General features: G+C 36.8%; 2 protein-coding genes across 3 annotated transcripts; both read right to left on the bottom strand.

The window, feature by feature from the left end:
* Positions 1-7,369: 7,369 nt before the first annotated feature.
* Positions 7,370-27,233, bottom strand: LOC128222225 (cytochrome P450 3A40-like). 2 transcript variants are annotated; one of them, XM_052931163.1, is made up of 13 exons: positions 27,131-27,233; positions 17,484-17,614; positions 14,559-14,655; positions 14,077-14,129; positions 13,336-13,432; positions 12,684-12,806; positions 12,401-12,492; positions 11,825-11,976; positions 10,795-10,910; positions 9,972-10,324; positions 9,629-9,766; positions 8,829-8,991; positions 7,370-8,547 (listed from the first exon to the last, which is right to left on the bottom strand). In XM_052931163.1, exons 2-13 carry the CDS (start codon positions 17,558-17,560, stop codon positions 8,473-8,475), a joined length of 1,536 nt encoding a protein of 511 aa, XP_052787123.1. In that variant the 5' UTR covers positions 17,561-17,614; positions 27,131-27,233; the 3' UTR covers positions 7,370-8,472. The 2 variants fall into 2 exon arrangements, with proteins under 2 accessions (XP_052787123.1, XP_052787124.1); XM_052931164.1 differs by lacking the exon at positions 27,131-27,233 and adding an exon at positions 20,476-20,581.
* Positions 22,922-25,856, bottom strand: LOC128221750 (sialidase-like). The gene is made up of 2 exons (XM_052930352.1): positions 25,839-25,856; positions 22,922-24,148 (listed from the first exon to the last, which is right to left on the bottom strand). Exons 1-2 carry the CDS (start codon positions 25,854-25,856, stop codon positions 22,922-22,924), a joined length of 1,245 nt encoding a protein of 414 aa, XP_052786312.1.
* Positions 27,234-27,753: the final 520 nt, after the last annotated feature.

Below are 27,753 nucleotides of genomic sequence, written 5' to 3'. Positions count from 1 at the left end.
TCGGCCATTTTCTATCGAAAACAACCTCGGATGTATATGGACGCTTTACAATGTCTGAAATCGTATAAGTTGACTACGCTGCAAGTAGATCGCGTAGTAATTTCAATTAAGCAGTTAAACTTAATGACTTAACACTTGGGAATCATAATCATTTATGCTACATTTCATTTTACTGACAATCAATTTAAACTTAATGATACAAATAACACTTTAAAGCACCACAATCAATTGTTAATATTATTTAGAATGTTATAAACAACTTCTACTGATGCACCGGCATACATCCGAGGTTATTTTGACTGGAGAATGGCTGACGTGTTCCGAATGCGGTCCTTTAAATCAAGTTCGAGCCAACGAGGAAATCGAGCCAAAGGGGTAAACAACACAGTCTGCTGAAGGCAATTTATTTCCCCTTCATGAATTCATTACCTTTTAGCTGTACATTGTGCTTACTCGTGCTTACTCGTGGATCGGATAAATGTATTGTTTTTTTGTTCTTGTTGATACTTTCGGAAACTTTAACACATTTTTCAACTAGACACATGTTCAAGTGAGAATTTATAGAATTGTTATCTGCATGTTGGCAGTAGGTTTTTGTTGCATCTGTCTTCACATATATTCTTAAATTAGGTAGATCGGCGCATGATATAAAAACCTTATCATGCTCATATAGTGAATACACAGTTTATCCAATTAAGGTAATGGATGGGTAAACAAAACAAGGACCAAATACACGGCCTCTACTCGACAGCGCCACCACTTGGGCATCAGCGCCACCACTTTTATAGAAGAAGAAGGTTTATTCATGGAAATATAACACACAATATATATTTGAAATAGGCCAACATGACCCGTGATCAAATCAACTTAGAATATGTAATGGTGTACGTATAGAACTACAAATAGTGAACATGTAAACTATATAACAAGTATGGTGTATCAAATGAATAAATAAATAGTAACTGCATCTATCGATATCGACACATATTATGAATAATAAATAAATGAATTAAACTCTAAAATAGTACATTTGTATAATATTATTAACAGCAGTATTTATAGAATTTGATAACTTTCGAATTACGTCCCATTCACTAGTCTAAATTTGAAATCGAAAGCGAAAGTTATTTAGACTATTACAGGACTCGATTAAATAGCTTATTTTGTCGGCATGGAACTTTTGCCTTACTGAAATAAAATTCCAAATATTTTTCTATAAATTAAATAGTTGTACAGTGTGTGATTTGTTCTTTATAGAAAAATATGGTTAACAATCAGTTATCTTCGACCTTCTTTTCGTAAGTATTTCTTTGGGTTGCATAGTGTGTTTACATTTACCGACCTACATTTACGACGTTGACACACGTGTGAAAGTAAAGATTATTCAAAACACAACAAATAATACAGAATAATAAGTGTCATGTGTATATAATAGATGCAAAAATACGGAAAGTGTAAAATTGAATTTCAGATATAGTTAAGTGACATGTGCAATTTTGTTTGAAACAGGATTAACGTTACTTTCGATTCGAGACAGTAGAAACAGTTCAGTACACGATGGATAATCAGATAAGTTTATTAACTATCATTTAATACAACATTTAATGATGAGATTCTTCAGAATTGAAGGATACGGTAGACATAGAATAAATGACTTAGATTTAAATGGATAATTCAATAGTTTCAGTTATTATTAATAATTAATTACCAGTCTTTATTAAAAGTTAATTGGGAGTAGGACTGGTCCCAGTTGTTATAACCAGTAAAAGAATAAAATATAATGTAAATAAGAAAATATTTTTGTAAAATCCGATTTGAATGCAATTCTTTGTGTCTTGTTTTCTTTTCAGTTCCAGTCCCTGTGTCTGCTGTCTCATGTAATTATACATTTGAAGGTAATTCGTAGTTTATAGTTTTCTAATTGCTGCACAGTTATCAACTGTAACAGTAGTAGTTTGCCGTCGTAATTCGAAGGCGTTATATGTAGAAACAGCAAGATTTCTAAGTATGCATGCATTGTTAGACTGTAGCATATCAGTACATTTGAACATGCTTGGTCTTAATCTAAAGTATTTCTTAATATATATATCTTACACGTAATTCATCATATAACTTGCACTCAAACAGAAAATGATATTCATCTTCTAATGTGTTACAAATACAACAGAGCCTTTCATTTTTTCATAAAAACGTGCATTTTTCCTTTTTAAGAAGTGCTTATCAGTTTTGTTGTGTTCTGGCATAGGTACTATACATAACAGTTATGTTTGCATGCGTACGTGAGAATGTTATTACGGGGTGTGTAAGCACCGAAATGTACTTGCTATGCAATCAGATCTCAAAATATGCACAAGTCCGATTCGGGAGAAAAACTCATGGCACCACAGTTTGCACAATATTGAAACGAAATAGTAACCAGCCTAAAGTAGAAGTGTTCTTACACGGTACCACATTTTCCGATTTTCGAAATATGTCCGTTAAATAAAATTATCAAATAAAATATAAATCATACTCACGTTTGTTCATGTAAACATAGAGCACAGCTCCACCACGGAAGTGTCGACAGGTCTTTTTCTTTGCACCACCGTAAAGTGGTGGAGCTGGCGTTTAGAGGCCGTGAAATATGACACTACAAAGTACCTTCTTGTAAGCGACCTTTGTAAATTACCAGGTAGGCAAAGTGCGTCAGGCTTGGCTCGAATTCCTCGTTGGCTCGTTAGTTTTAGTTAATTAGTCATTGTATTCAAGTTCATGCTGGCTCCAATAAGGTTTATTTTTCTAATTGTATAATTATTGATATATTTTTGGGCAACAGGAAGGTTACGTGCATGTAAACTAGCTTAAATTCTAAATGAACTAGTTGTCTCTAAGGTGTAAACCCATCCTCATGGGCAGGGGGCGTTGTTGGCCACGCCCCTATGGCCACGCCTTCCCCCATCAATTAACAAAAAGACAAAAGCAAATCCCAAGCTTATATAATTATGATGGGGGACTGTTACAAGTACTAAATCACAGAAATGTTATTTTCTATAGTATTTAATCTATAATATTTCTTAAAGGAAGCCGACTGACTTGTTCCTGTATTTCCCTATACTTGCAGAGATGACCATGTTCAAATGTTAATAACTTTGTCAAATCTCTGTTGATACTTTTTACCAGTATTTGGAATAGTGCTACCTTTAGGATATGGCGTGTTGCTTTTGCCATGATTAAACTAGGAGCAGAGTTATTAGTTTTATAAACTTACCTAGCTTTTTATATATATAGTATGTACGCAATGTGCTGTTTGTGGAGTTTTGTGCTGTTCTTCCATGTTTCTTTTTTGTGATATTTTGTTTATGTTCTATGTCTTTGGCGTTTATCCAATGCCATTAACCTGGATTTATGTTCAAACTTTTTGCTACTGAGCTTGTTTCTGAAATTTTTCGCATACATATTAAGACAACCCACGAGCAGCACGGCATTCAAAACGGGTTGACCAAATCACTGGAACAATCACACCTTTGTTTATTACTGATTTCAAAAACCTCAGCAAGCGCTACAGTACAGTAGAACCCCGATGGCCCGAACTCGCTTGGCTCGAATTCCTCGTTGGCTCGAACTGGATGTAAAGGACCGATTTCTTTATACTGTAGGTAAGCATTTCCGCTTGGCTCGAATTTTTCGAGGCTCGAAGTATTTTCGCCGGTCCCTGGGAGTTCGAGCCAACGGGGTTCGACTGTATTTTGACCACAAAATCAGTCGTAATCCGATTGTTAAGAAGTTTCACATGAAGTAAAATGTTTGTCATACACAAGTTTGCCAGTTATAACCTGATAAATTGAGTTGATTTCCTGATGCTTTGTATTTAGTGCTTGTCGTACGTTTGTATTGTTGTATGCATTGTATATGATTGTTTCAAAATGTTAACATTGAAATCACTCTACTGTTAAAAAAAAGCATATAAGTTTATAAATAAAAATTGAGAGTTGCTGCCAGGAATAAAGTTATTTATTGTACTTAATGACGAACTTAGACTAATAGTCTTTATTAGCTGGATAGCTGGTTACTATATACACCTTTTTCAGTGACACACAGCCAGTTCAATTAGTAGACAAATGGAAAAGCAAGTACTATATTTTGCCCGCGAACTCGGCTTGTACGTCAAACTCAGTTTAGATGGAGAATGGCGCTCCCATATTAACTATATTACTTCCATACATGGAAAATTCGAGTCAATATCTGTATTCTTCAAAATCAGAGCAAAAACGTTTGGTATTTTTTATATTTTTCTCGAGCGAACGGAAAAAAATCAAGCTAGCCGAGTTCGAGCTCGGACATTCCCGGAACATCTCGGACATCTCCGCCATAAAACATGCGTCGGATGTAGGCTGTCTCATAATTAAATGTCGTTCGTGAAATTAATAGTTATGATAAATATTTGTAGTGTTTTAACGTGTTTTTTTATTACTCAAGTTCAAATTGATTCCCAGCGAAGTGAATTATTGAGTTCCCATCTTGCGAGCTCGGAATTCCGTCTTGATACGGGTTTCACATCACGCACGGCTGTTTCCGCGATACAGGAGGTTGCTGGAGATGTCCAAGTTGTGTCGAATGCTAAATTTCATATTTGAGATAGCCCTTTACGATAAGCATTCGACATGTATCTTTTCACAACGCACTTACATCCAATAAATGTTTTATAACGACATTGGAAAAAATGGGATGATATTCAATATTGATCTTATTTGACCTTTAAAACGATGTAGCTAATCGGATTGCGTGATATAAATAATGGACGTATAAAGTGCATGATATCAACCATGCATGACTATAAGATTGAATTTAGCTGCATGCTAAATACCACACAATGCAGTGTCTTTCTCTTCGCTGATAAACAACTTGTCTTATTCTGTTTCTTATTATTCGCGCATTTTGACTTAACATGAAATACAGTCGACCTCCGTTAGCTCGAACTCCAAGGGACCGGCGAAAATACCTCGAGCCTTTGGAAATTCAAGGCAATCGGGAATGCTAACATCCAGTTCAAGATAACGAGGAAATCCAGCCAAGTGAGTTCGAGCCAATTGAGTTCGACTGTTTTTTTTATGCATTTCTGTAATTGGGTACCATGTCTTATGTCTGTTAATCATCCATGTATTTGCAATTGTATGCAAACTGGGCATACTAATAAATATTGCGTAATATTGTCCAGCTCGGAGTCAAGCGAAACATTTCTTAAGCTTAAAGGGGCACACTATATGGTGACGGGGCACAATATAAGTTGACGGGGCACAATATATGTTGACGGGGCACAATATAAGTTGACGGGGCACAATATATGTTGACGGGACACAGTATATGTTGACGGGCACAATATATGTTGACGGGTCACAATATAAGTTGACGGGGGCACAATATATGTTGAAGGGGCACAATATAAGTTGACGGGGCACACTATAGACTGACAGGGCACAATATATGTTGACGGGACACAGTATATGTTGACGGGGCACAATATATGTTGACGGGGCACAATATAAGTTGACGGGGCACACTATAGGTTGACGGGGCACAATATAGGTTGACGGGGCACAACATAAGTTGACGGGGCACAATATAGTTGGCGGGGCACAATATAGGTTGACGGGGCACACTATAGATTGACAAGGCACAATATATGTTGACGTGGCACACTATAGGTTGACGGGGCACAATATAAGTTGACGGGGCACAATATTTGTCGACGGGGCACACTTTAGTTTGACGGGGCACACTATAGGTTGACGGGACACACTATAGGTTTTCGGGGCACACTAAAGGTTGAAGGGGCACACTATAGGTTGACAGGGCACACTTTATGTTGACGGGACACACTAAAGGTTGACGGGACATAATATAGGTTGACGGGGCACAATATAGGTTGACGGGGCACACTATAGGTTGACGGGACACACTATAGGTTGGCGGGGCACAATATAGGTTGACGGGACACACTATAGGTTGGCGGGGCACACTATAGGTTGACGGGGCACAATATAGGTTGACGGGGCACACTATAGGTTGACGGGGCACAATATAGGTTGACGGGGCACACTATAGGTTGACGGGGCACAATATAGGTTGGCGGGGCACAATATAGGTTGACAGGGCACAATATAGGTTGATGGGGCACACTATAGGTTGACGGGATACAATATAGGTTGACGGGGCACAATATAGGTTGACAGGGCACACTATAGGTTGACACCATATAGGTTGACAGGACACAATATATGTTGACAGGGTACACTATAGGTTGACGAGACACAATATAGGTCGACGGGGCACACTATAGGTTGACGGGACACAATATATGTTGACAGGGCACACTATCTATAAATTGACGGGACACACAATATGTTGACAGGGCACAATATAGGTTGACGGGCACACTATAGAATGACGCGGCACACTATAGGTTGACAGGGCACACTATAGGTTGACGGGACACACTATAGGTTGACAGGGCACACTATAGGTTGACAGGGCACACTATAGGTTGACGGGACACAATATAGGTTGACGGGACACACTATAGGTCGACGGGACACAATATAGGTTGACAGGGCACACTATAGGTTGACGGGACACAATATAGGTTGACGGGACACACTATAGGTTGACGGGACACAATATAGGTTGACAGGGCACACTATAGGTTGACGGGACACAATATAGGTTGACGGGGCACACTATAGGTTGACAGGGCACACTATAGGTTGACAGGGCACACTATAGGTTGACAGGGCACACTATAGGTTGACGGGACACAATATAGGTTGACGGGGCACACTATAGGTCGACGGGGCAAACTATAGGATGACGGGACACACTATAGGTCGACGGGGCACACTATAAGTTGACGGGGCACAATATATGTTGACGGGACACAATATAGGTTGACAGGGCACACTATAGGTCGACGGGACACAGTATAGGTTGACAGGGCACACTGTAGGTTGACGGGACACAGTATAGGTTGACAGGGCACACTATAGGTCGACGGGACACAGTATAGGTTGACAGGGCATAATATAGGTTGACGGGGTACAATATAGGTTGATGGGGCACACTATAGGTTGACGGGGCACAATATATGTTGACGGGGTACACTATAGGTTGACAGGGCACACAATAGGTTGACAGGGCACACTATAGGTTGACAGGGCACACTATAGGTTGACAGGGCACACTGTAGGTTGACGGTTTAGAAAAATGGTCTTTGTCAATGGTATTCTTTTTAGTAAATAGCTACGTGGCCACATATCCCAAGTTAAAAAAGCACCAAACAATCGCTAAGACAAGACTTGGAATTATTACAAAATAAAATAGAGAAAAAAAAAAGAAATATATCATGTTAAATTTAATTGTCGGTTCACATTTTAAGAAATTTGAAAAATAATACATAAAATAATCCATAAAAGTCATTATCAACGTGTTTTACTGTTTATTGTTTATGACATGCGTAACAATATCATAGAAAAATATCTTTAACAAAACAAGAATTTTGTTATTTAATTTAACAGATTGATTAATATGTCTGGAGTATACCTGAATTATAGCGTATGACATTAATGATGTCCACATTTTATTCATTGAGGTTCATGCAGAGTGTTATCGTTCATAAGAGTATATAATAATACCGATTGAAATATATTAGCGAAATATGCAACAAGTACGGTTTCTGTTAAAACTTATGAAAAGACAACTTATTACTATAAGTTTCTTTTGAAAATGGGCAAATGTTAAGTGCGAATGTCATTTTGATTGCACTGATATGTTAAATAAATCAGTTAAAAAAAACATTAGTGCGAAAGCGTTAAATATTAACAGACCATTTTTTAGATTTATTACAGTTTCTTTTTTCCGCTCCTACAGTCGAAACTCGCTATGTCGAACTGTGTTTACTCGATGTTCTGGTTATGTCGAACTTCTTTCAAATGTGTTGGGTTAAGTTATACACTTTTTGTATTACGGTTATATCGAATGTTCGTTATCTCGAAGTATTCTCGAGTTCCAAAATACTTCGACATAGCGAGTTTTGACTGAAAATGTTATCAACTTACAAACAATACACAATTGTTTTTAATGTTGTATGAATACAATAAACATTCTAGGATTTTTTGTGTCTTAAAAACATTGTCGTACTATTCTAAATTGCAGAAAGTATTCCTTATGTATAAGCACTCTTTGTACGATGATAGCGTTAATGTAAGCACGAGTGCCACGGTGCACTTATTGGTATTAATGGAAGTGCTCCACCTTGCGTCACTACTTTTCGTCGAATGTCGTTTTCGTTGATAATCAAAACATTACGTTTAATCAATAACGTCCATTCGATAATGACATCACATCTATGACGTCACCATTCCGCATCGCACTGCGTTCAAATGTTTATTGCGTACAATGGTACAATCGTCCATTCCACATGTCGGGGGTATCTAGGGGCGACTATCGCGGGTTAACGTTTACGTGAACACCGTCAGCGGGGCATAATGATGGCCGAAGTGCTTCCTTCAGTGGAATCTAAAACACACCCAGATAAGACGATAAAACACCCCCAGTTAAAACCTTAAAATGTGCTAGCTCTTCCTTAAATTCAATGAAAAATTCTGTTAACGTTAACTGATTTCAAGGCTTATTGTGATTAATACCTGCCTGATATTAAAATATTTTTATACCAATTATGATAGTAATTTAGATTCGTCAGTTTGCTAATATAAGAATTAAGGTCGCAAGTGCGTTTTTACTTCTGCGCATGCGCAGTTACTTCTATACAGAATATACGTAGTTCTGCGCATGCGTACCTGAGTTTTATTTGAGGTGGAGAAGGTGTATCGGCGTACGAGGTAGATCATGGCTATCTTCATGGTCATCGTGGCAAGCCTTTGGCCCGGACAGCCCCTTGGGCCCTGGCCGAACGGAAGAAAGGAATACTGATGTCGGGACATCCGGTCTTCTTTGGAAAACCTGGAGTAAGAATTTAACCTTATAATACTTGTAATAACAAATGTGAATCCGGTTTAAAGCTGGGAATTTAAGATCTTAGACTAACTGGCTTAAAACTGCACTCTGACAGATTTAGCTTTTTCTCAACTTTTTTATTTTTTGTCTTGGAATGAGCCAATTTTTGCGTAAATATCTGCAAACTAGTGATATAAGACTTCTCACAAAAGATCAGATTGCAGATATTCATATTTCCGTTCGAAAATAAATGTGTAATTTCTAAAAGCGTTACTAATCTTAAAGAAAAATGCATAAAACATCAATTTTTGAACTTAGATATGAAAATCTGCGATCTGAGTTTTGTCAGCAGTCTTATATGATGGGTTACAAAAATCATGCATTTTCAAATAAATTGGCATGTTCAAGGATAACATAAGTTGTCAAAACGTTCAATCTGTGAGAGTGCTGCTTTTATTTGAGATCTTGATCGAAACGACACCCTGGATTATATGTTGGTTGGTTGAGCATAATATTAATTTTACTATATTATGACCATCATCAAATCATTACAAAATAGGAGGTAATGCTAATATATGTGTTTACAACAATGGAAATATGAGCACTATTTTAATTAACTATATTGAACAAGTATATTCGTTACCTATGAGGATTAAATTTTTCTGGATGTTGGAATATTTTTGGATCAGAGTACAGCGGTGACGTCATCACACGAACTGTCATTCCTTGTCGGAAGTTAACGCCACGCAGTCGACAATTTTCGGTACAAATTCTCGAAACACTGAAATCAAACAGAAGTCATGTAATTTAAGAATACAACTTTGAGTTATAAATAAAGTACTAAGATTACTTTGTTTTACTTTTTATCTTGAATATTACATGTTATATCAAAATAAAGACAGCTTCCGAACATATCTATTATGCCAACGGGTGAATATACACGACTCTAGAAGTTTAGATGTCAACTTAAATTGATGTATTCTTACCCAGGGGCGATAGGGTGCTTCCGGTATGTTTCACTGAAGAACATGTCGAAATATTCCATATACTGGAGATTTTCCATTGTTACATCTTCCTCGTTCGGGAATAATGACGTCACTTCCTTATAGAGTTCTTCTTGGCATTCCGGGTTTCTCGCGAGTTCGTACACCATGAACTGAATGGAAGCCGTCATGGATGTGAAGATCTCGCCAATGAAAGACAAAACGTGAGCGATAGTCTCGTCTGTTTCAAGATCTCGTCTCATGAGACTTCCGTCGATATCACGTGACAAGACGCGAGATGACGTCAGATATGATAAAAGAGAAGAATGGTCTTCGTCCTTCATTTTGTTATTATTCTGAAAAAGAAAAAAAGAACGAACTCAAAATATGAAATATGGAAATGCTTAAAAACCGCAAATCACGTTTAGACTATATTTAAAGATTGATTCTAATTTTTTGTGTGTACATGCAGTATGAACGCTCGGCCGCGATTTTACATATCCATAAACCGCGCTAGCTACACTTCTTTCTTTGTGACTGCAATACACAGTTTAAATTGATAAAGGTATCCAAAAAACAAAACAGACGAACGACGGAAACCACGGGAACAGGAACTCGCACTTGGTTTTGTAAAATGCACTTTTTTGGATGACGAAATAAAGTGTGGCAAGTTATATGGTGTTAAAACTAAGATACCAAAAACGTTTCTGCATGTTAATGTTTCTTTAGATATCATCATATTGCATTTAAAATGGTCTGTGATTTTTTTGAAAATACCATTACAAACAAAACAGTTAAAAGCTTAAATAGTTCACCAATTAAGTACCTGCGCATTGATGGCTTTAGGAAGATACACGCGAAGCAAAGCAACGAGATCGTCGTGCGAGGACTTGAACTTCTTGTCCCCCAGTTTCAACAAAGGCGTAAGGGACGGGAACAGTCCTGAAACAGAGAGGAACATATTAAAACAGTTATTTGGTGAAATGAATAGATACATATTCAACTTTGTCATTAAAAGGAATCGTTCACGTGTTTTAAGTCAGGCCCTGAACAAAATGTATCTCATGTAAAATTTTAACACATTGATTAAAACAACAGTATATCTCTTCAACAGTTTTTAAAATGAAATCATTGTTAAAATATGAAAGAAAATGCTCTGTTCTACCGCAAAGGTAAGGAGACAATGACTGCGGTGGTGTCCTATGCATAGGCGTTGGAGCTAATGAAAAATCACGCCCGTTTATTGGACAAGATTACATACTAGCGATGGGAGACCTAATTGGTCGACTAGTGGGCGGCATGTGTTAATAGTGCTCGACAAATTACCTTGCGAAAATGGACCAGGGAGAAAATGAAAGTTCCTTTGTAGTGTAAACATGTTGTAAAGAACAACTGAACAGAACAGAACAGAACATTTATTAAGATACATTGAAGGTATTTATCCATGTTGCAAGACCAATGTTAACGTTTATCAAAGCTGCACTCTCACAGATTGACCGTTTTGACAACATTATTATTTCTTTTCTACGAATGAAGCTATTCTGTTGATAACTTTTCACAACTACTAGACGAAGGCGTTCTATTAACTAAGTGCTGATTGAAGATGGTTGTTTTAGATGGAAAATGGCCTAGGTGTTCCGAACGCTTACAGGATCAATGTTTAATCAAAGGACAAACATACTTAGTAAGAACTCGCTGAGGGTTACAGCAGTGATAGAGCGCTCAAGCTCACACGCGTCCCAACATAATAAAGTGTGACAGAGATGACCCCTATTGATTTTGAGGCAAGTGTGTCAAAGGTCACAGTCGTGGCGACCTTATCATAAGAAGAGTTTACAAACAAGAACATTACTCACTGGCAAGTCCGGAGATTTCGTTATCTGCGGCGGCCGACCACATGGACTCACGTTCGTAGCGATGGACAATGGCGGCGTGGCGGTCTATCTCGTCAGCGTCCATGTCAAGAACAATGCGGGCTACCGACTCCGACACGAAGTTATCAATAAACCTAGATAGGACAAAAATTGTAGATAGATTATTCGGTGAAGCGGCTTTTATGCTACGTTAAGCATTGTTCAGATAAGGTACCTAAGAGGACTATAATCTATCGAGCACAAAGAAAGGAAACACATTTGTTCTTATATATAAGTTTTAAAGGTAGTCGATTGTATGTCTTTTTTCCGTACTACATTTTTTGTATCAACGAATTATATACAGTCAAACTCCGTTGGCTCGAACTCGCTTGGCTCGAATACCTCGTTTGCTCGAATTAAGGACCGATTTTCTTCTCCTAAATCTAAAAATTCCCGCTTTGCTCGAGTTTCCCGAAGCTAGAGTGTTTTTCTACGGTTCATATGAGTTCGAGCCAACAAGGCTAGACTGTATTCAATTAAACACAAACTAAACCAGTGACATCAAACGTAATAACTTACTGTGACATATGCAGACCATCGACACATAGCTTGCGTTCAGTCTCAAGACCTTTCAGCATTCGAACCGAAGACTTCACAACTTTACCCACAACCTGAAAAGATGGCACAAATGTTTAATGCAACAGGCAACACTTTTATTTTGATAATGCTTATAATCGCCGTCTGTTGATACATTGAATCAAAGAGTTAAACAGGATACATTACAGTTGTCATTCAATATACTTCAGGGAAGAACCTAGCGGTCAGCTAAAATTCTCAGAAGATTAAGAAAACAAAATGCTACCTGCTTTAATGTCGCTGTGGAATTCAACATTTTATTAAGTACGGAACGCTGGTGCTTCCAGTGTTCACCGTAAATGCTGATAAGCCTCAAGTCATCCGGATAGTATACAAAAGGCCGGTAACTCTGTAATTAAAAAAAACTGTGCTTTTGCAAAAATGGAACTGTAATTCTGAAATATTGTTATAGTTTTTTTACTTTAATTAAAGTTTGACAGCCCTGGGAATATACTTATGTTGTTCAAAGTAAAGGGTCGATCATTCTGGCAATGAATTTGTTTTTGTATTAGGGCGATAATTCGGGTAGAAAATTTGATTTTTAACTCTATAGACGTGTGCAAAATTCAAAAGTGCCCATACAAATTAACATTGAAAGAGTTAAAGGTGTGTAATGAGATTTCAGAGTTATTATATATTATGTTAATACCGTACGACTACACAATTTCCAATGAAACAAATCAAACTGTTGCATATTTTGTTTTTTACGCGAAATAAATTAGAAAAAATACTATATACAAAATAGTAAAGCAAATGAAACAAGAATTGCAAAAAGAAAAATGTTATCAATCTTGCTGTCACAAAATGCTTTTTTCCTACATTCTGGCATTATCTGTTCATTATCAAACACTTTAATTATATCTCATAACAACAGTTACCGTTCTTATATAAAACTTCTCGAAGTGCTTGTTGAGTATGTCTCTTGCGAATTCCGGATCATTGATGACCACACCTGCTCGAAATCCTTCGTAAAACCTGCAGAGATAAAATATAGCTATGTTTATAATGTAGGTCGCTTTAATTATTGCGAGGACGTGTTTTCTAGACTTTCAGGTTTGGCCCCTTTTGCAATGTTTAAAATTCGTAAAACTTCGTAAAATAATGAAAAGGCACTCGGTAATTTAATTGTATATTTTTTAAAAATTTTTAGGCTTAAATACTCGCAAGCCAATAGATTCTTGAATAATCGCGAAAATAAGCCCTCGCGATATTTTAACAATAAACAGTAATATGCTTCTACGTAAATATACCAATTACTCTGTGACGCTTGGTATGCCCGATTTTATCACTTGATGCGTTCCGTAATTTGTGCCAGTAAAACATCGCTTATGATGTACTCTAAGTTTTGACATAATTAGTGTACACCGTTGCTTTTTGCGTAATAATTTCCACTATTTTGTACGTGTCTGAAGCTCGTTTTTTGTGACGTATATATGTTTGTTATTTGGGATTAACCTGTCTAAACACACTCAAAGTATCATAAATATTATCTGGCACGGAGCATTTACGTCATATCACAACTTCTTACAATCGTAACAACTCGCCCATCTCCGGCAAACTTCGTTAATGGCCGAGGTGTTCCGATTTAACTTTTTCAAGAAAACAGCGAATACTCTTACCCGTACACGTTTCCGTACTTTTCTCGCCACGATTTAAAAACGTCCAAAACATTCTGGAAAAAAATGACAGACATATTTATTGCGAATAAAACTCATTCAACTAATACGAATACATTATTTTAGGTAGCATTTCTTAAAGTCAAGAATAATACACTGGGTCCTATTCAAATAAAACAGAACATTCAAAGAGGAGCCTAGTCAATCTATTGTTTTTGGTTTAAAATAATCCCTACTTTTGGAACCTAAGCAGTTTGACACCAGATGGTCGCAAAATCGACAAAACCAATATTTCCTCAAAACAATATGTCGTAAGCTATGTATTACATCAGTAAGATTAAATGCGTTGTACACAACGATTACAATTTTATGTAAGGTTTTGACAATCTTCTTTTTTGGCAATGGTATCACCTGGTGCCTAGTCCCTTTAAGTCTGTCAGAACTCAAGAGGATAGTGAATCATGGGCCCTGGCTTATACACACACCTTGTCCTTGAACTCATGCGTGTTCCCAAACACCCAGATGGGCTTGGGTCCTGGAATGCCCAGTCGGTCCAGTATCGTGAACGTCTCTTGCATATACCTGTGAACAATCCGGAAATGACGTCATTTATATTGATACGAAGCTTTGTGCTCGCTGACGTTAGGCTAAGGCAGCAAAACGGGACCAATTTAAAAACAGTGGGCGATATCGAAATGTCATTTCAGTGTTTTTTAACAGTGATATATCGATTTCATATCACTGAATCATATGGTAAAATATGAGTCCGCTTTGAGACTCTGGGATTAAAGCTCAATACACACATACACCCCAAAATAGCCCCAATTTACGCTACAGTGCCCCTCATAACGCCTCATTGCCCCACTTAACGCCACATAACCCAACAAAACGCTACATTACCCCACATAATCCAACATAACGCAACCCACATAACCCCATTATCCCCACACAACACAACATAACCCACCTAACGCCACATAACCCCATATAACGCCACAAAACCCAATATTACACCATGTTACGCCATATAACCCCACAAAACGCCACATGACACAACAGAAGCCCACTTAACCCCACATAGCCCAACATAACGCTACATAACTCCACATAAGGCAATATGAAACCAACATAACGAAACATCACCCCACATAACGAAACATAACCCCACATAACGCAACATAACACCACATAACGCAACATAACCCCACATAACGCAGCATATCCTCGCACGATGCAAAATAACCCCACATAATGCCACATGACAACGAAAACAGATTGAAAAACTATCATCAATTCATATCCATAGGGGCAAACTTAAGTTTTATCGCTGTAATTATTCTTCAGGGAGTAAATCTGTAAAAACCTGGATAAGGGCAGTTCGGCCGAAACACCAATAAGAGTTCAATCAAGCCTTTGTCAAAATATAAAGAGTACAAGTGCCCTTGTTCAAGTTCAATAAGTCGTACAAAGAAAAATGGATCAAATTTTAAACATCTCTATTGGCCAACTATGTAAATTACAATATGTTTATTGTGGCTGCCATGCTTATAAGGTAATGGTTTATTTTGCACTTTATGCTGCCGAACTTTCAACCCAATCGGAACACCTCCACCATCTCCGCCATACGATGGACCGCGCATTAGTAAAATTAGTTCGTATAAGTATAATCATAATAATCAATAATAATACACGAGTAGTGCTAAAGTGTCATTTATATTATTATTAAGTGCAAATTTATTACCCAGTAAAGCGTTTAATCGCATTAATCATTAAGATTCCTAAGGGTAAAGTCCTTAGGCTTAACTGCTTATTTGAAATTCCTACGCGATCTACTTGCAGCGTAGTTTAATGTTAAGAAATATAGCACTGAAGGAAATAGTCGATGTCTCCTATTGCTTGTAACCATGCTAATTTTGCACTTTTATACGGATAACATGACATGATATCAAACTTTGTGATATAAAAGCTGATAGACGTATTATGTAAACTAGTGCTACACTCTTACTGTTCACATGATGTCGATAATGCGATTCACTATCGCATGTATATACTATTGCGTTTCAGATCAACACATTCACATGCGATGGCCCTAACGGAATTCCGTAGAACACGAGGGTTTTTGAGTTTTCACAGAACAACTTGAGCTAGGGTCGCAGTGAACCTTACACGAGCGACCGTGTTAAATGCTTTTTCTCCCACATCAGTCAAAGAAATAAACAATAAAATGCGTAGGTTAAAAAGGTAGTTCCATAAAGGTACATAAGTATTTCCAGCATGGCCAAATATTTAGAACAAGTATACCAAAACAAAACACGAAATAATAATAATAAAGAGTGTAAATTGGTTACGAATTCTTATAACGAGGTTCAACTGGATGTGATGCCAATAAACGATCATGCTATTATTCGGTGTTTATCGAACATTGCACTTGTAATGACACTTAGGAAAGACGCAGCTATAATATATTTCGTTATTACCGCTTGACATATTTTACAAATAGAATAACAATAACAACAATGACTTCAAAACAACTAACACTTCAAATTCCTAGGCCCCAATATTACGAAAATACTTAAGTCAAAACTCAATCTCAACTCAATTCACAACTTAAAAGCATAGTGTTGTTCAAAATCTTGCATGTTTTTATACTTTTTGAAAACGTATTTTCTCATAGAATGTATTTTTGAAAGATTTTGACAATATTTCAAAGCAAACTTATTCCAGAGCAAAAATATACTTGAGTAATTGTTAAAAGTCAATGAATTGTACTCAAGTACATTTTTGGCTGTAGAATATTTTTCCTTTGGAATCTAGACCCAAGGTTTCAATCAACATATTCAATGATAGAATGCTGTTTAAAAATGTGTAAAAACATATATTTGTTTTTATAAAAATTGATGTTATATGGTAAAATGAGTTGAGATTGAGTTTGAGATTTGACTTAAGTATTTTCGTGATATTGGGGCCAGATCACGATCGGAGCGCGTCTCTAACTGTTTTTACTCAATTTTCATCAATCACGTTAAACTTTAGTATATCTTGAAGCCGATGTATAGTTGTATACAATAAACACTATTATACGTTGCTGAAACGTCTAAAGGCGGTGATACTACTGACGAAATAGTTATTGTTAACGAACTAGTTTATTAGCACTGTCCACGAAATATGTTACGACATGTTTCAACAGAGTAGAATAGGGCGATTCTTCCGATGCTTAGTAGGAAAATAGAAGTTTCACTTTGATTGACATTTTTGACAGCAAGAAATAATGCGATCAAGTGACAACCAAAGTGCGCTTTATACTTAAGCCGAATTCTATTTCCAAAATTCGTTGATCTTGAAGGGCCAGCAAAACCCAATCATATTCCGTGGACGATACTTGGACACTAACGAACATCATAAGAACTTACCGATAAATGAAGACAAGGATAATAGTGATGCTTGTTACTAATAGATAGGGGTTGATCTCCAACGTCAATGACATCATTGAGGCGTAAAATACTGATAGTGATTCTGACAGAGGTGTGATGCGCAATAGCACCTGAAATAATAAAACAACACGGTTAGTGCATAAGGTCAGTTCTAAGTTGCGGCTGGGTTACGGCATAACGTCAGTTCTAAGTTGCGGCTGGGTTACGGCATAACGTCAGTACTAATTTGCGGTTAAGTTACCGCATAGTGTCAGTACTAAGTTGCGATTCGGTTGCGGCATAACGTCAGTACTAAAGTGCGGCACGGTTATGGCACAACGTCAGTACTAAGTTGCGGCACGGTTATGGCACAACGTCAGTATTAAGTTGCGGCTGGGTTACGGCATAACGTCAGTTCTAATTTGCGGCTCGGCAACGGCATGGTGTCGGTACTAAGTTGCGATTAAGTTACCGCATAGCGTCAGTACTAAGTTGCGATTCGGTTGCGGCATAACGTCAGTACTAAGTTGCGGCACTGTTATGGCATAACGTATTTACTAAGTTGCGTTTTATTTTATTAAGCAGTCGTTTGTTTTATTTGATTGTTGACAGAACTCATTTTTTTTGGAGTCGATCTCAAATTTGAATAATGCAAAATTACCGATCAGATTATCGTTAACATTTAAATTATTTTCGGTGAAATCTGATTTTAATACGGTTAGCAGGGTAGCTCTAACTAGGGTTACATTCTATCTGTGCACTATGCTCTAGAAACCTACTTATAGGAACACTAAAGTAATGGCCCTTGCACGAGTGCGAGTATAACTAAGCTTACACACACACCAAAGTGTATTACTAAACGTTTATTCAAATATAGTTTTACAAATTGCTAACAGTTCTATATTTCACAGATCCGGTGTTATTCTGATTCGTTGTTTTTGTGTGTTTTTCTTCCTCTTATATTTCATTGCTAAACTAAGAGTACACAGCGGACAGCATTGACGCGTAAATTTACCATAGATAAGTACATGGGTCATTTTACAGAAGAAACTATAGTTAAAATTGTTCCTTTTAATCTACTGAACGTTTTTTTGTCGAGAGAATGTGTTATGTTTAGTGTATATTCTGCATTCATAAAAATGAGACCTAAGATAAAAAAAAACAGAAACAAAAACACACCATTTTAAAGATTTTTTAAGAAAAATAACAGTTCCAAGTTTTATACTTAAGCTAATTTAGATTTTTTTTTCTTAAGATGCTTCTGTCATACGGACCCAGATGGCGTTGTAAAGATCTGCTCTCAGACTCTACGTACCGAATACACTCAAACATCTATCACCAATCAAATGTAACGTATTCCGACCTTCGTCCCAGTATCCTTAACTGCCATTTAATATCTGCAGATTCCTCTAAACTCTTAGACGCGGTGTGTGTAAAATATCAAACATTCTCCTCATATTTTATTGAAATGCTACAAAAGTATATATTCTTAAGTACATCCAAAGTGCGGCTGTCGTTCATTTCAGCGTATAAAACATCAAAACAAAAATGCGGCCTTGAATAAATCACGTTCTGCACGAATTAGTCATAGATTACCTTTTTCACACTTAATGAATAATACCTATAACATTTATATGTCAGATCTAAATGAGTTAAGTCATGATTGTCTACTGAATCAATGTTAAATGTCTTTCCGCAGACATTTCATTCATAAAGCAGTTACATAAACATGCAACACATGTGATTAGTTCACTGAACGTTCTGACTCAAATAAAATATAAGATTAAATGCAATAAAATATCTCCCATATGTGTCCCGGTCTTTGATCGTAGATTTCATTGAACAATCAGGTTTAATTGGTTTAAACAATATGTATTCTACATAAGTACTTTTAGCAAATACATACATTACATACAGGATAATATATATATCAAGTTTAATTGAAATATTACATACCTATATATGGTACCTTTTTGCAAAACACGATCAAATCCACAATTCAAAATAGTAAACAATTTTTTACAAATCAAATCTCACAATTCTTAAACAAGCATTTCCCCTGTTTTTAAACTATTAACATTTCAACATGAACAGATGCAGACTTATTCTGCTTAACTTTAAACCTATTATATATTAAAGAGCGCTTTGCTTTATTTTTTCGTTAGAAATATACTATGCTAAATTCACAATTTTCGGCATTTTGTTGATATTTTTAAAATTCATAGATCTTGGTCCCACTGGTCCCAGTAGGAAAATATACTTATAATTTTAATTCATCATTTAATTCAATCATTCACATCGTATATACCGAACCTAAGTGCCCAGTTTTCCATACTTAGCGGTTTACTTTTGTTGTTCTATCTAATATGTGAGTTTTGTCATTCCATTGACATAAAATCATTTATAAACATTTATAAACATTTACAGTGCTTATACCGACCCTAAGTGCCCAGTTTTCCATACTTAGCGGTTTTCTTTTGCTGTTCTATTTTATATGTGAGTTTTGTCGCACTAATAAAATCCAAACAAAACCTCATTCCATTGACATAAAATCCAGACTCTCTCTGACCACAACTAACATGGTATTTTGTGAATGAAATATCTGTTTGAAAATAAACACAGTACGATTGACGGATAGAGCTCATTAATTCATATATTAACACCATAGTGCACGTTTTCTTTCGGAACACACAGCTTTTTTTCAACCTCTTACATCTAAGTAACTATCAATTTAATTTGCCTCAGTATGTTGCAAAAATATAAACCAATTTAGTTTGTTTCATTAAGACTCAATCAAAAAGTTAACTTAACCAATTCTGCAAGAAAAAAAAATGCAATAATAAATGCTTGCTGTATAACTTTACAACTCTGATATATAAATGATATTTCTGCATCATGCGAGTAATCTATGCATCACAATGTCTTAGCAACTCTATGTTATATTACGGTTCACAATTATACAAATGACAATATACACATTTCTTACATTTACCTGAAATAGTATGAATCGCAGCAAAATTCCCGATGCTGAGAAAAACGGTGAATGAAAACATTTCCCTCTCGCTCTATATATATTCCAGTCAATTGTCTAAAAGTACAAAGATTTCCAATAGGCTATTATGCTAGCAAGGTTAGAAATCAATCAACCAATCGCAGCGCTTCTTTTTCATGATGTCAGCAACCACTTCTATAAGAGTGCGTTCGTACGATATTGCTAAAATACCCATCTCCTGTCTATCTTTCCTCGTGTATCGTCTTGTCCGCTTTACCTTTTTGTTCGAACGTACTTTTAGTTATGTTTTGTAACACAATAAGCAAAACACACACGCGAACAGTGAGTTAAAGCATCATTGGTTAAAGCTAATACTCATAACTTATAATATCCTGTTACTTCGCATTTAATCTTTTATTTATCGGATTTACTTTATTTAATTTAACACAATTTGGTCTGTATACCATTAATTAAACGATGCAAAAGTAATTAAGTTTTAATTAAATGCGGTGTTTTTTTCGTGAATTCTAACAGACGAATATCCCCTTAGTGCCATTGGAGAAATTATTAATTATCAAGGGAGAGCATTCTTGTAAGCTTTTACTTTAGATTGGGTTGTTCGTTTTATTCCGGAGCCGACGCTGATTTTCACGTTTAAGCGTATTTCGGTTTACAACGATTTTGAAGACATTAGTATCACGGATCTATAAAGCATGGATTGGCAACTGCCCCATATCGGTGAAACGATAAAAAATAATAATTTACCCACAATACTTAGCTCGCGCTCGGCAAATATCGGAAAATTCCGCCGAATCTCCGATCGGTGATTAACGGCGATCTTCGGTTATTTCCGCCAACTCTATAGGTTTATAGGTTCATGGTGGTATCAAATTGTGCTATGGTGCTCTTGTTAGCACCGTGTTGCGCGAGGTGTGGTCTTGTAACAAAACCCACTTGTCCGGCTTGGTGACTTTAATTTCCTTATTTGAAGCCAATTTATTCGGCAAAATTAAATACTATATATTTCACAATTTGTGTTTTAATTTCTTGTTTTTCCTGACCACAATAATGTTGTAATAATTTGTTTCATCATTTGTCGCAAAATAAATTAGTTTAAACAAACTGATGCGTCAATCTTTAAAAAAGATACTTAAATCTATGCTTTTGATATGCATTTTGCTGATCGAAAACAAACCGACTTCGATGCAATTTTAAAATATGTTGTTGTTTTTTTTAAATAGCTGCAGAGTTGTAATACAGCTAATGGTTAAGAAAATCAGACCATTGGAAATTTCATCTAGTTTATTTGGGAGCATTTCTGTAAACAAATACAAATCTCGTCGTCTCATTTTTATTTGAGCCATTTAGAACACTACTGTTCGGCTTTGTATAAGTACGTTTCTTAACGGATTTAGAGAATGTAGATACGAATTATAATTAGTCCGGCTGAGGCCAATGTCAATTAATTGCTTCATTTTCATCCATTTTTTTAGATGGGGGTGTGGGGTGACATTTTTCTGTTCCTATTATTGTTTTTCTTACATAACTGTGTCACCGTTGAATATGTGTTCATGCTCTTTATTATTGCATTATGGACCATAAACTTGAGTTTTTAGACGAACCACGGACACCATAGTAATAATTCTATTTTTTCATGTGAATGTTTTACACCGACACCGCAGATATAAATAATCTCCGTTCCCGGGCAGTGCTTGACCAAAACGCAATTACAGACACTAGTTCAATATTTCATTTGGGTCAATACGGCTCAAAAAGACGGGGGCTAGCTGGTATGAAAATCTAGCAATTAATTTATAATTAACTAACCACAATAAAAACGACAAAAACACATTATTCACCCTTCCTATCAACCTAGTCTCTGCTTGTCAGCTTGTGACAAGAATCACAATGTAAATCTGTTTCGCCTTTAGTGAGAGGCAAGTGCAGCAACAACAGCAGCATTTTCATTAAGCGGACAACCACACCATTAGAAATTGAGAACAACCAACTCGGTTGCTAATTCAAAACCGGAATAAATTCGAACCTTAATTAGAGTAAAGTCTATCTTTCTTTCCGTCTTCCCACACACAGCACGTAATAGGTAATTAATTTCGTCACATAACAGTCTAAGATGTCATTGCCCTTGCGCCTGAGTCTTCTTAATCATGTGTGTTCCATCAATCAAGAGAGTGTTGTCAAGAAGCGAGACACTATATAATGCTAACATTAAGATCATGCAAATGTTGTATTAGCTGGTGAATTACACGAGTTTGGGTCCAGCATAACTAAACAGTGTCATTGCACATGAATGTCAATGCTGGTTTGCGGGTGTCAATGTGGTTTGCGGGTGTCAATGTGGGTGTAAGTTTCAATTTCGATGTGTGTGTCATAATAGATGTAGTTGTGTGCGCCAATATGGCTGGGGGTGTCAATATGGGTGTTGGTGTCAATGTGGTTTTCGGGTGTCAATGTGGGTGTGGGTGTCAATTTCGGTACGGGTGTCATAATGGATGAGGGAGTCAATGTGTGTGTTTGTGCCAATAGGCGTGTTGCTGTCAATAAAGGTGTTTGTGTCAATATGGATGTGGGAGTCAGTATTGGTGCTGGTGTCAATGTGAGTGTTGGTGTCAATAATTTTGTTGGTGTCAATGTGAGTGTTGTTGTCAATGTGAGTGTTGTTGTAAATGTGAGTGTTGTTGGTGTCAATGTGAGTGTTGTTGGTGTCAATGTGATTGTTGGTGTCAATGTGAGTGTTGTTGGTGTCAATGCGAGTGTTGTTGGTGTCAATGTGAGTGTTGTTGGTGTCAATGTGAGTGTTGGTGTCAATGTGAGTGTTGGTGTCAATGTGAGTGTTGGTGTCAATGTGAGTGTTGTTGTCAATGTGGGTGTTGTTGTCAATGTGAGTGTTGGTGTCAATGTGAGTGTTGTTGTCAATGTGAGTGTTGGTGTCAATGTGAGTGTTGTTGTTAATGTGGGTGTTGTTGTCAATGTGAGTGATGGTGTCAATGTGGGTGTTGGTGTCAATGTGAGTGTGGGTGTCAATGTGAGTGTTGGTGTCATTGTGAGTGTTGGTGTCAATGTGGGTGTTGGTGTCAATGTGAGTGTTGGTGTCAATGTGGGTGTGGGTGTCAATGTGAGTGTTGGTGTCAATGTGAGTGTTGGTGTCAATGTGGTTGTTGCTGTCAATGTGAGTGTTGGTGTCAATGTGAGTGTTGGTGTCAATGTGAGTGTTGTTGTCAATGTGGTTGTTGGTGTCAATGTGGTTGTTGCTGTCAATGTGAGTGTTGCTGTCAATGTGAGTGTTGGTGTCAATGTGGTTGTTGGTGTCAATGTGGGTGTTGTTGTCAATGTGAGTGTTGTTGTCAATGTGAGTGTTGTTGTCAATGTGAGTGTGGGTGTCAATGTGAGTGTTGGTGTCAATGTGGGTGTTGGTGTCAATGTGAGTGTTGGTGTCAATGTGAGTGTTGGTGTCAATGTGAGTGTTGGTGTCAATAAGAGTGTTGGTGTCAATGTGGGTGTTGGTGTCAATGTGTGTGTGTGTGTCAATGTGAGTGTTGGTGTCAATGTGGGTGTTGTTGTCAATGTGAGTGTTGGTGTAAATGTGGGTGTTTGTGTCAATGTGGGTGTTTGTGTCAATATGGGTGTTGGTGTCAATATGGATGTTGGTGTCAATCTGAATGTTGATGTGGGAACAGTATATGCTTGAAATAGAAATGTTCAAAGTAATAAAATATAAATGACATTTTGCACTTTTTACCTTTCAGCCCTCGGGATGGAGCTTCTTTTGCGATAATTAAATAATGGCCGTAAATGTCATGACACCTCCCAACTTATAATACCCGTAATCAGCGGTCAATTGAAGTCCGCCCTAATATCCAAGACTGTAATAGCTGTCTTAAGTTATAGAAGTAGTTACTGTTAATCATCCAAGCCTACACAAACGTAGCAGCTATGTGTATTATTAACTCGAGCCCTTTGCTATTCATTAAGCACTGACGTTAAGTATATCACGTGATGGTGATCAAATCACGCGACCGATTTCAAAATATAAATACAGTTCACTGACAGAAATTCTGGGTGTTCAACAAACCAATATGGCGATAAAATAATTAAGATAAAAAATAGCTATTTTCTCGTCAAGGGAGATCACAGCTAAGGAGCTTACGTGTTGTTATCGAATGAGTTACTGCTATACTTGAAAATAACAATTGGCCAGAATGTTAAAGTACATCTGTAATTTTCCATGTGATTCCAAAATTCAGTATTTCGTCTTATTGCCCACACAAGAGATAGGCAAATATAGCATGGCTGTTTTCTTTTCTTTTTTTTTGGAATTATGTACATGAGATTCATAATTTGTGGTGTATTGTGATAGGTTCCGATATATTGTGGGCTGAATTGTGCGATCATGGGTTCCGTTTTCTATATTATCTAATGACAAATAAAAAAGATATAGAGAATATTTGTTTATTTCAGTGGAAGATCGTATTTTATTTCACGAGTGTCATAGAAAACCATATCTTCACGAGTGGCGAAAATTCTAACTAACTTTTAAATATCAAATTGATATTTTCAGTGTTGTTATTTCACTGATAAAACTCCATATCTCATCGAAAAGCATGAAAGAAAAATTACGCGTATTATAAAACGTCGCAAATTCATTTTGTTTAAGGTATTCGATGTACTAATAAACTTGTCGTGGTTACAATGTTAAATTGTCATTACTGGTGACCCAGTAGAATGTAGGACAAAACGTCCCATGGACAAAACATCCCACGGACAAAATCTCCCATGTCATTTTTGACTAGTCGGATATAACATTCCACATAATTTTACAGGAGAGACAAAACATCCCAGATCATTTTGACATGGTGGACTAAACATCCCAGATCATTTTGACAGGATGGCCAAAACATCCCAGATCATTTTAACATGGTGGACAATACATCCCAGATAAGTTTGACATGGTGGACAAAAATTGAGCCCGATGATGTCGGTGTTTAAACATGTGTTCAGTCGCGTATCTTCAAGGCAAGTTTCATATTTAGGTGGTTTATAGAAACGAACCCGTACACATACATGAATGACGTAGTGCACAGAAAGTAGCCCAAACGTACACGAACCTGTACACACACCTGAATGACGTAGTACACATAAAGTAGCATAAACATACACTAACCCGTAGACACACTTGAATGACGTAGTACACATAAAGTAGCATAAACATACACGAACCCGTACTTTTACCTGATATACGAAGTGCATAGAAAGTAATCCAAACGTTAACATACCCGTATACATACCTGTACACATACCTGTACACATACCTGTACACATACCTGTACACATACCTGTACACATACCTGAGTGACGTAGTACATATAAGTAGCCCAAACGTACACTTAACTGTACTTATACTTAAATTACGTAGTGCACATATAAGTAGCCCAAACGTACACTTAACTGTACTTATACTTAAATTACGTAGTGCACATATAAGTAGCCCAAACGTACACTTAACTGTACTTATACTTAAATTACGTAGTGCACATATAAGTAGCCCAAACGTACACTTAACTGTACTTATACTTAAATTACGTAGTGCACATATAAGTAGCCCAAACGTACACTTAACTGTACTTATACTTAAATTACGTAGTGTACATATAAGTAGCCCAAACGTACACTTAACTGTACTTATACTTAAATTACGTAGTGCACATAAAGTAGCCCAAATGTATACATAATCATACTTGTACCTGAATAACACAGTGAACAGAAAGTAGCCCACACAACCACGTACACGTACACACACCTAAATGATGTAGTACACAGAAAGTAGCCCACAAGTTCACGTACACACACCTAAATGATCTAGTGTAGTGAAAATAGACCACACGTACACGTATCTAAATGACGTAGTACAAAAAAGTAGCCCACACGTACACGTACACACACCTAAATGACGTAGTACACAGAAAGTAGCCCATATGATCGCGTACACATACACTTACCTAAATAACATAGTGCACAGAAAGTATCTCACACGTACACTAGCACATACCTAAATGACGAAGTACATAGAAAGTAGCCCACACATACACGATCACGTACACTTACCTAAATGACCTAGTGCGCAAACAGTAGCCCACACGTACACGTACCCATACACATACCTAAATGACGTAGTACACAGAAAGTAGCAGACACGTACATGTTCACGTACACTTACCTAAATGACCTAGTGCACAAACAGTAGCCCACACGTACACGTACCCATACACATAACTTAATGACGAAGTGCACAGAAAGTAGCCCACACGTACACGTACCCATACACATAACTTAATGACGAAGTGCACAGAAAGTAGTCCACACGTACACGTACCCATACACATAACTTAATGACGAAGTGCACAGAAAGTAGCCCACACGTACACGTACCCATACACATAACTTAATGACATAGTGCACAGAAAGTAGCCTACACGTACACGTACCCATACACATAACTTAATGACGTAGTACACAGAAAGTAACCCACACGTACACGTACCCATACACATAACTTAATGACGAAGTGCACAGAAAGTAGCCCACAAGTACATGTACGCTTACAAGTAGTGTTTTCCTATATGTCTTATAAACAACTTACTTCTTCGTATTGTTGATTATTTTCCGACCATTATATGTTTCTTCTGTTCATGTTATCCACGTCAACACAAATCATCATATAAATAAAATAATCCGTATTGTAGTACTCGGCAAAACATTCTTCTTTTTGCTTGATTAAAAGAATGCAAACTAAGCCAGTCACAAATTCACATTTAAATAAAAAAAATCAAGTACGCTCTGGAATGTTGTTTACGTCCGATTGTTCTGAGGTTAATCTGCCTAATATATCATACCATTATTTGCAAATTAGATTCTCATTAATTGTAATTGTAACTGATCGAATTAAAAGAAATGAGAATAAATTTATTATAATGCGGCTTATGTCATGATACTGAAATCGAGACTTTCTAACTGTCTTAAAATATCACTTGCTATTTAACAACTGTCTGCGAGCTGATTCTGTGCAGTACAATATTTAATATTAAAAATGTAAACTTTTAATGTGTATTTTTTTTTTCGCGGTTCTAGATTTTTGCAAATCGTTAGAAACTTGACTTTTTTAACCGTCATTACTTCATTTAGCTTAATACCAATCGAACGCAAATCTAGCCACTCCCTAAAATAATAGACTTTATCCTGTCACTTGCATTGAAATCGGTCCGA

This window comes from Mya arenaria, chromosome 16 (assembly GCF_026914265.1).
Source record: "Mya arenaria isolate MELC-2E11 chromosome 16, ASM2691426v1".
Taxonomy (NCBI): Eukaryota; Metazoa; Mollusca; class Bivalvia; order Myida; family Myidae; genus Mya; species Mya arenaria.
This window is presented reverse-complemented; position numbering and strand designations above follow the sequence as displayed.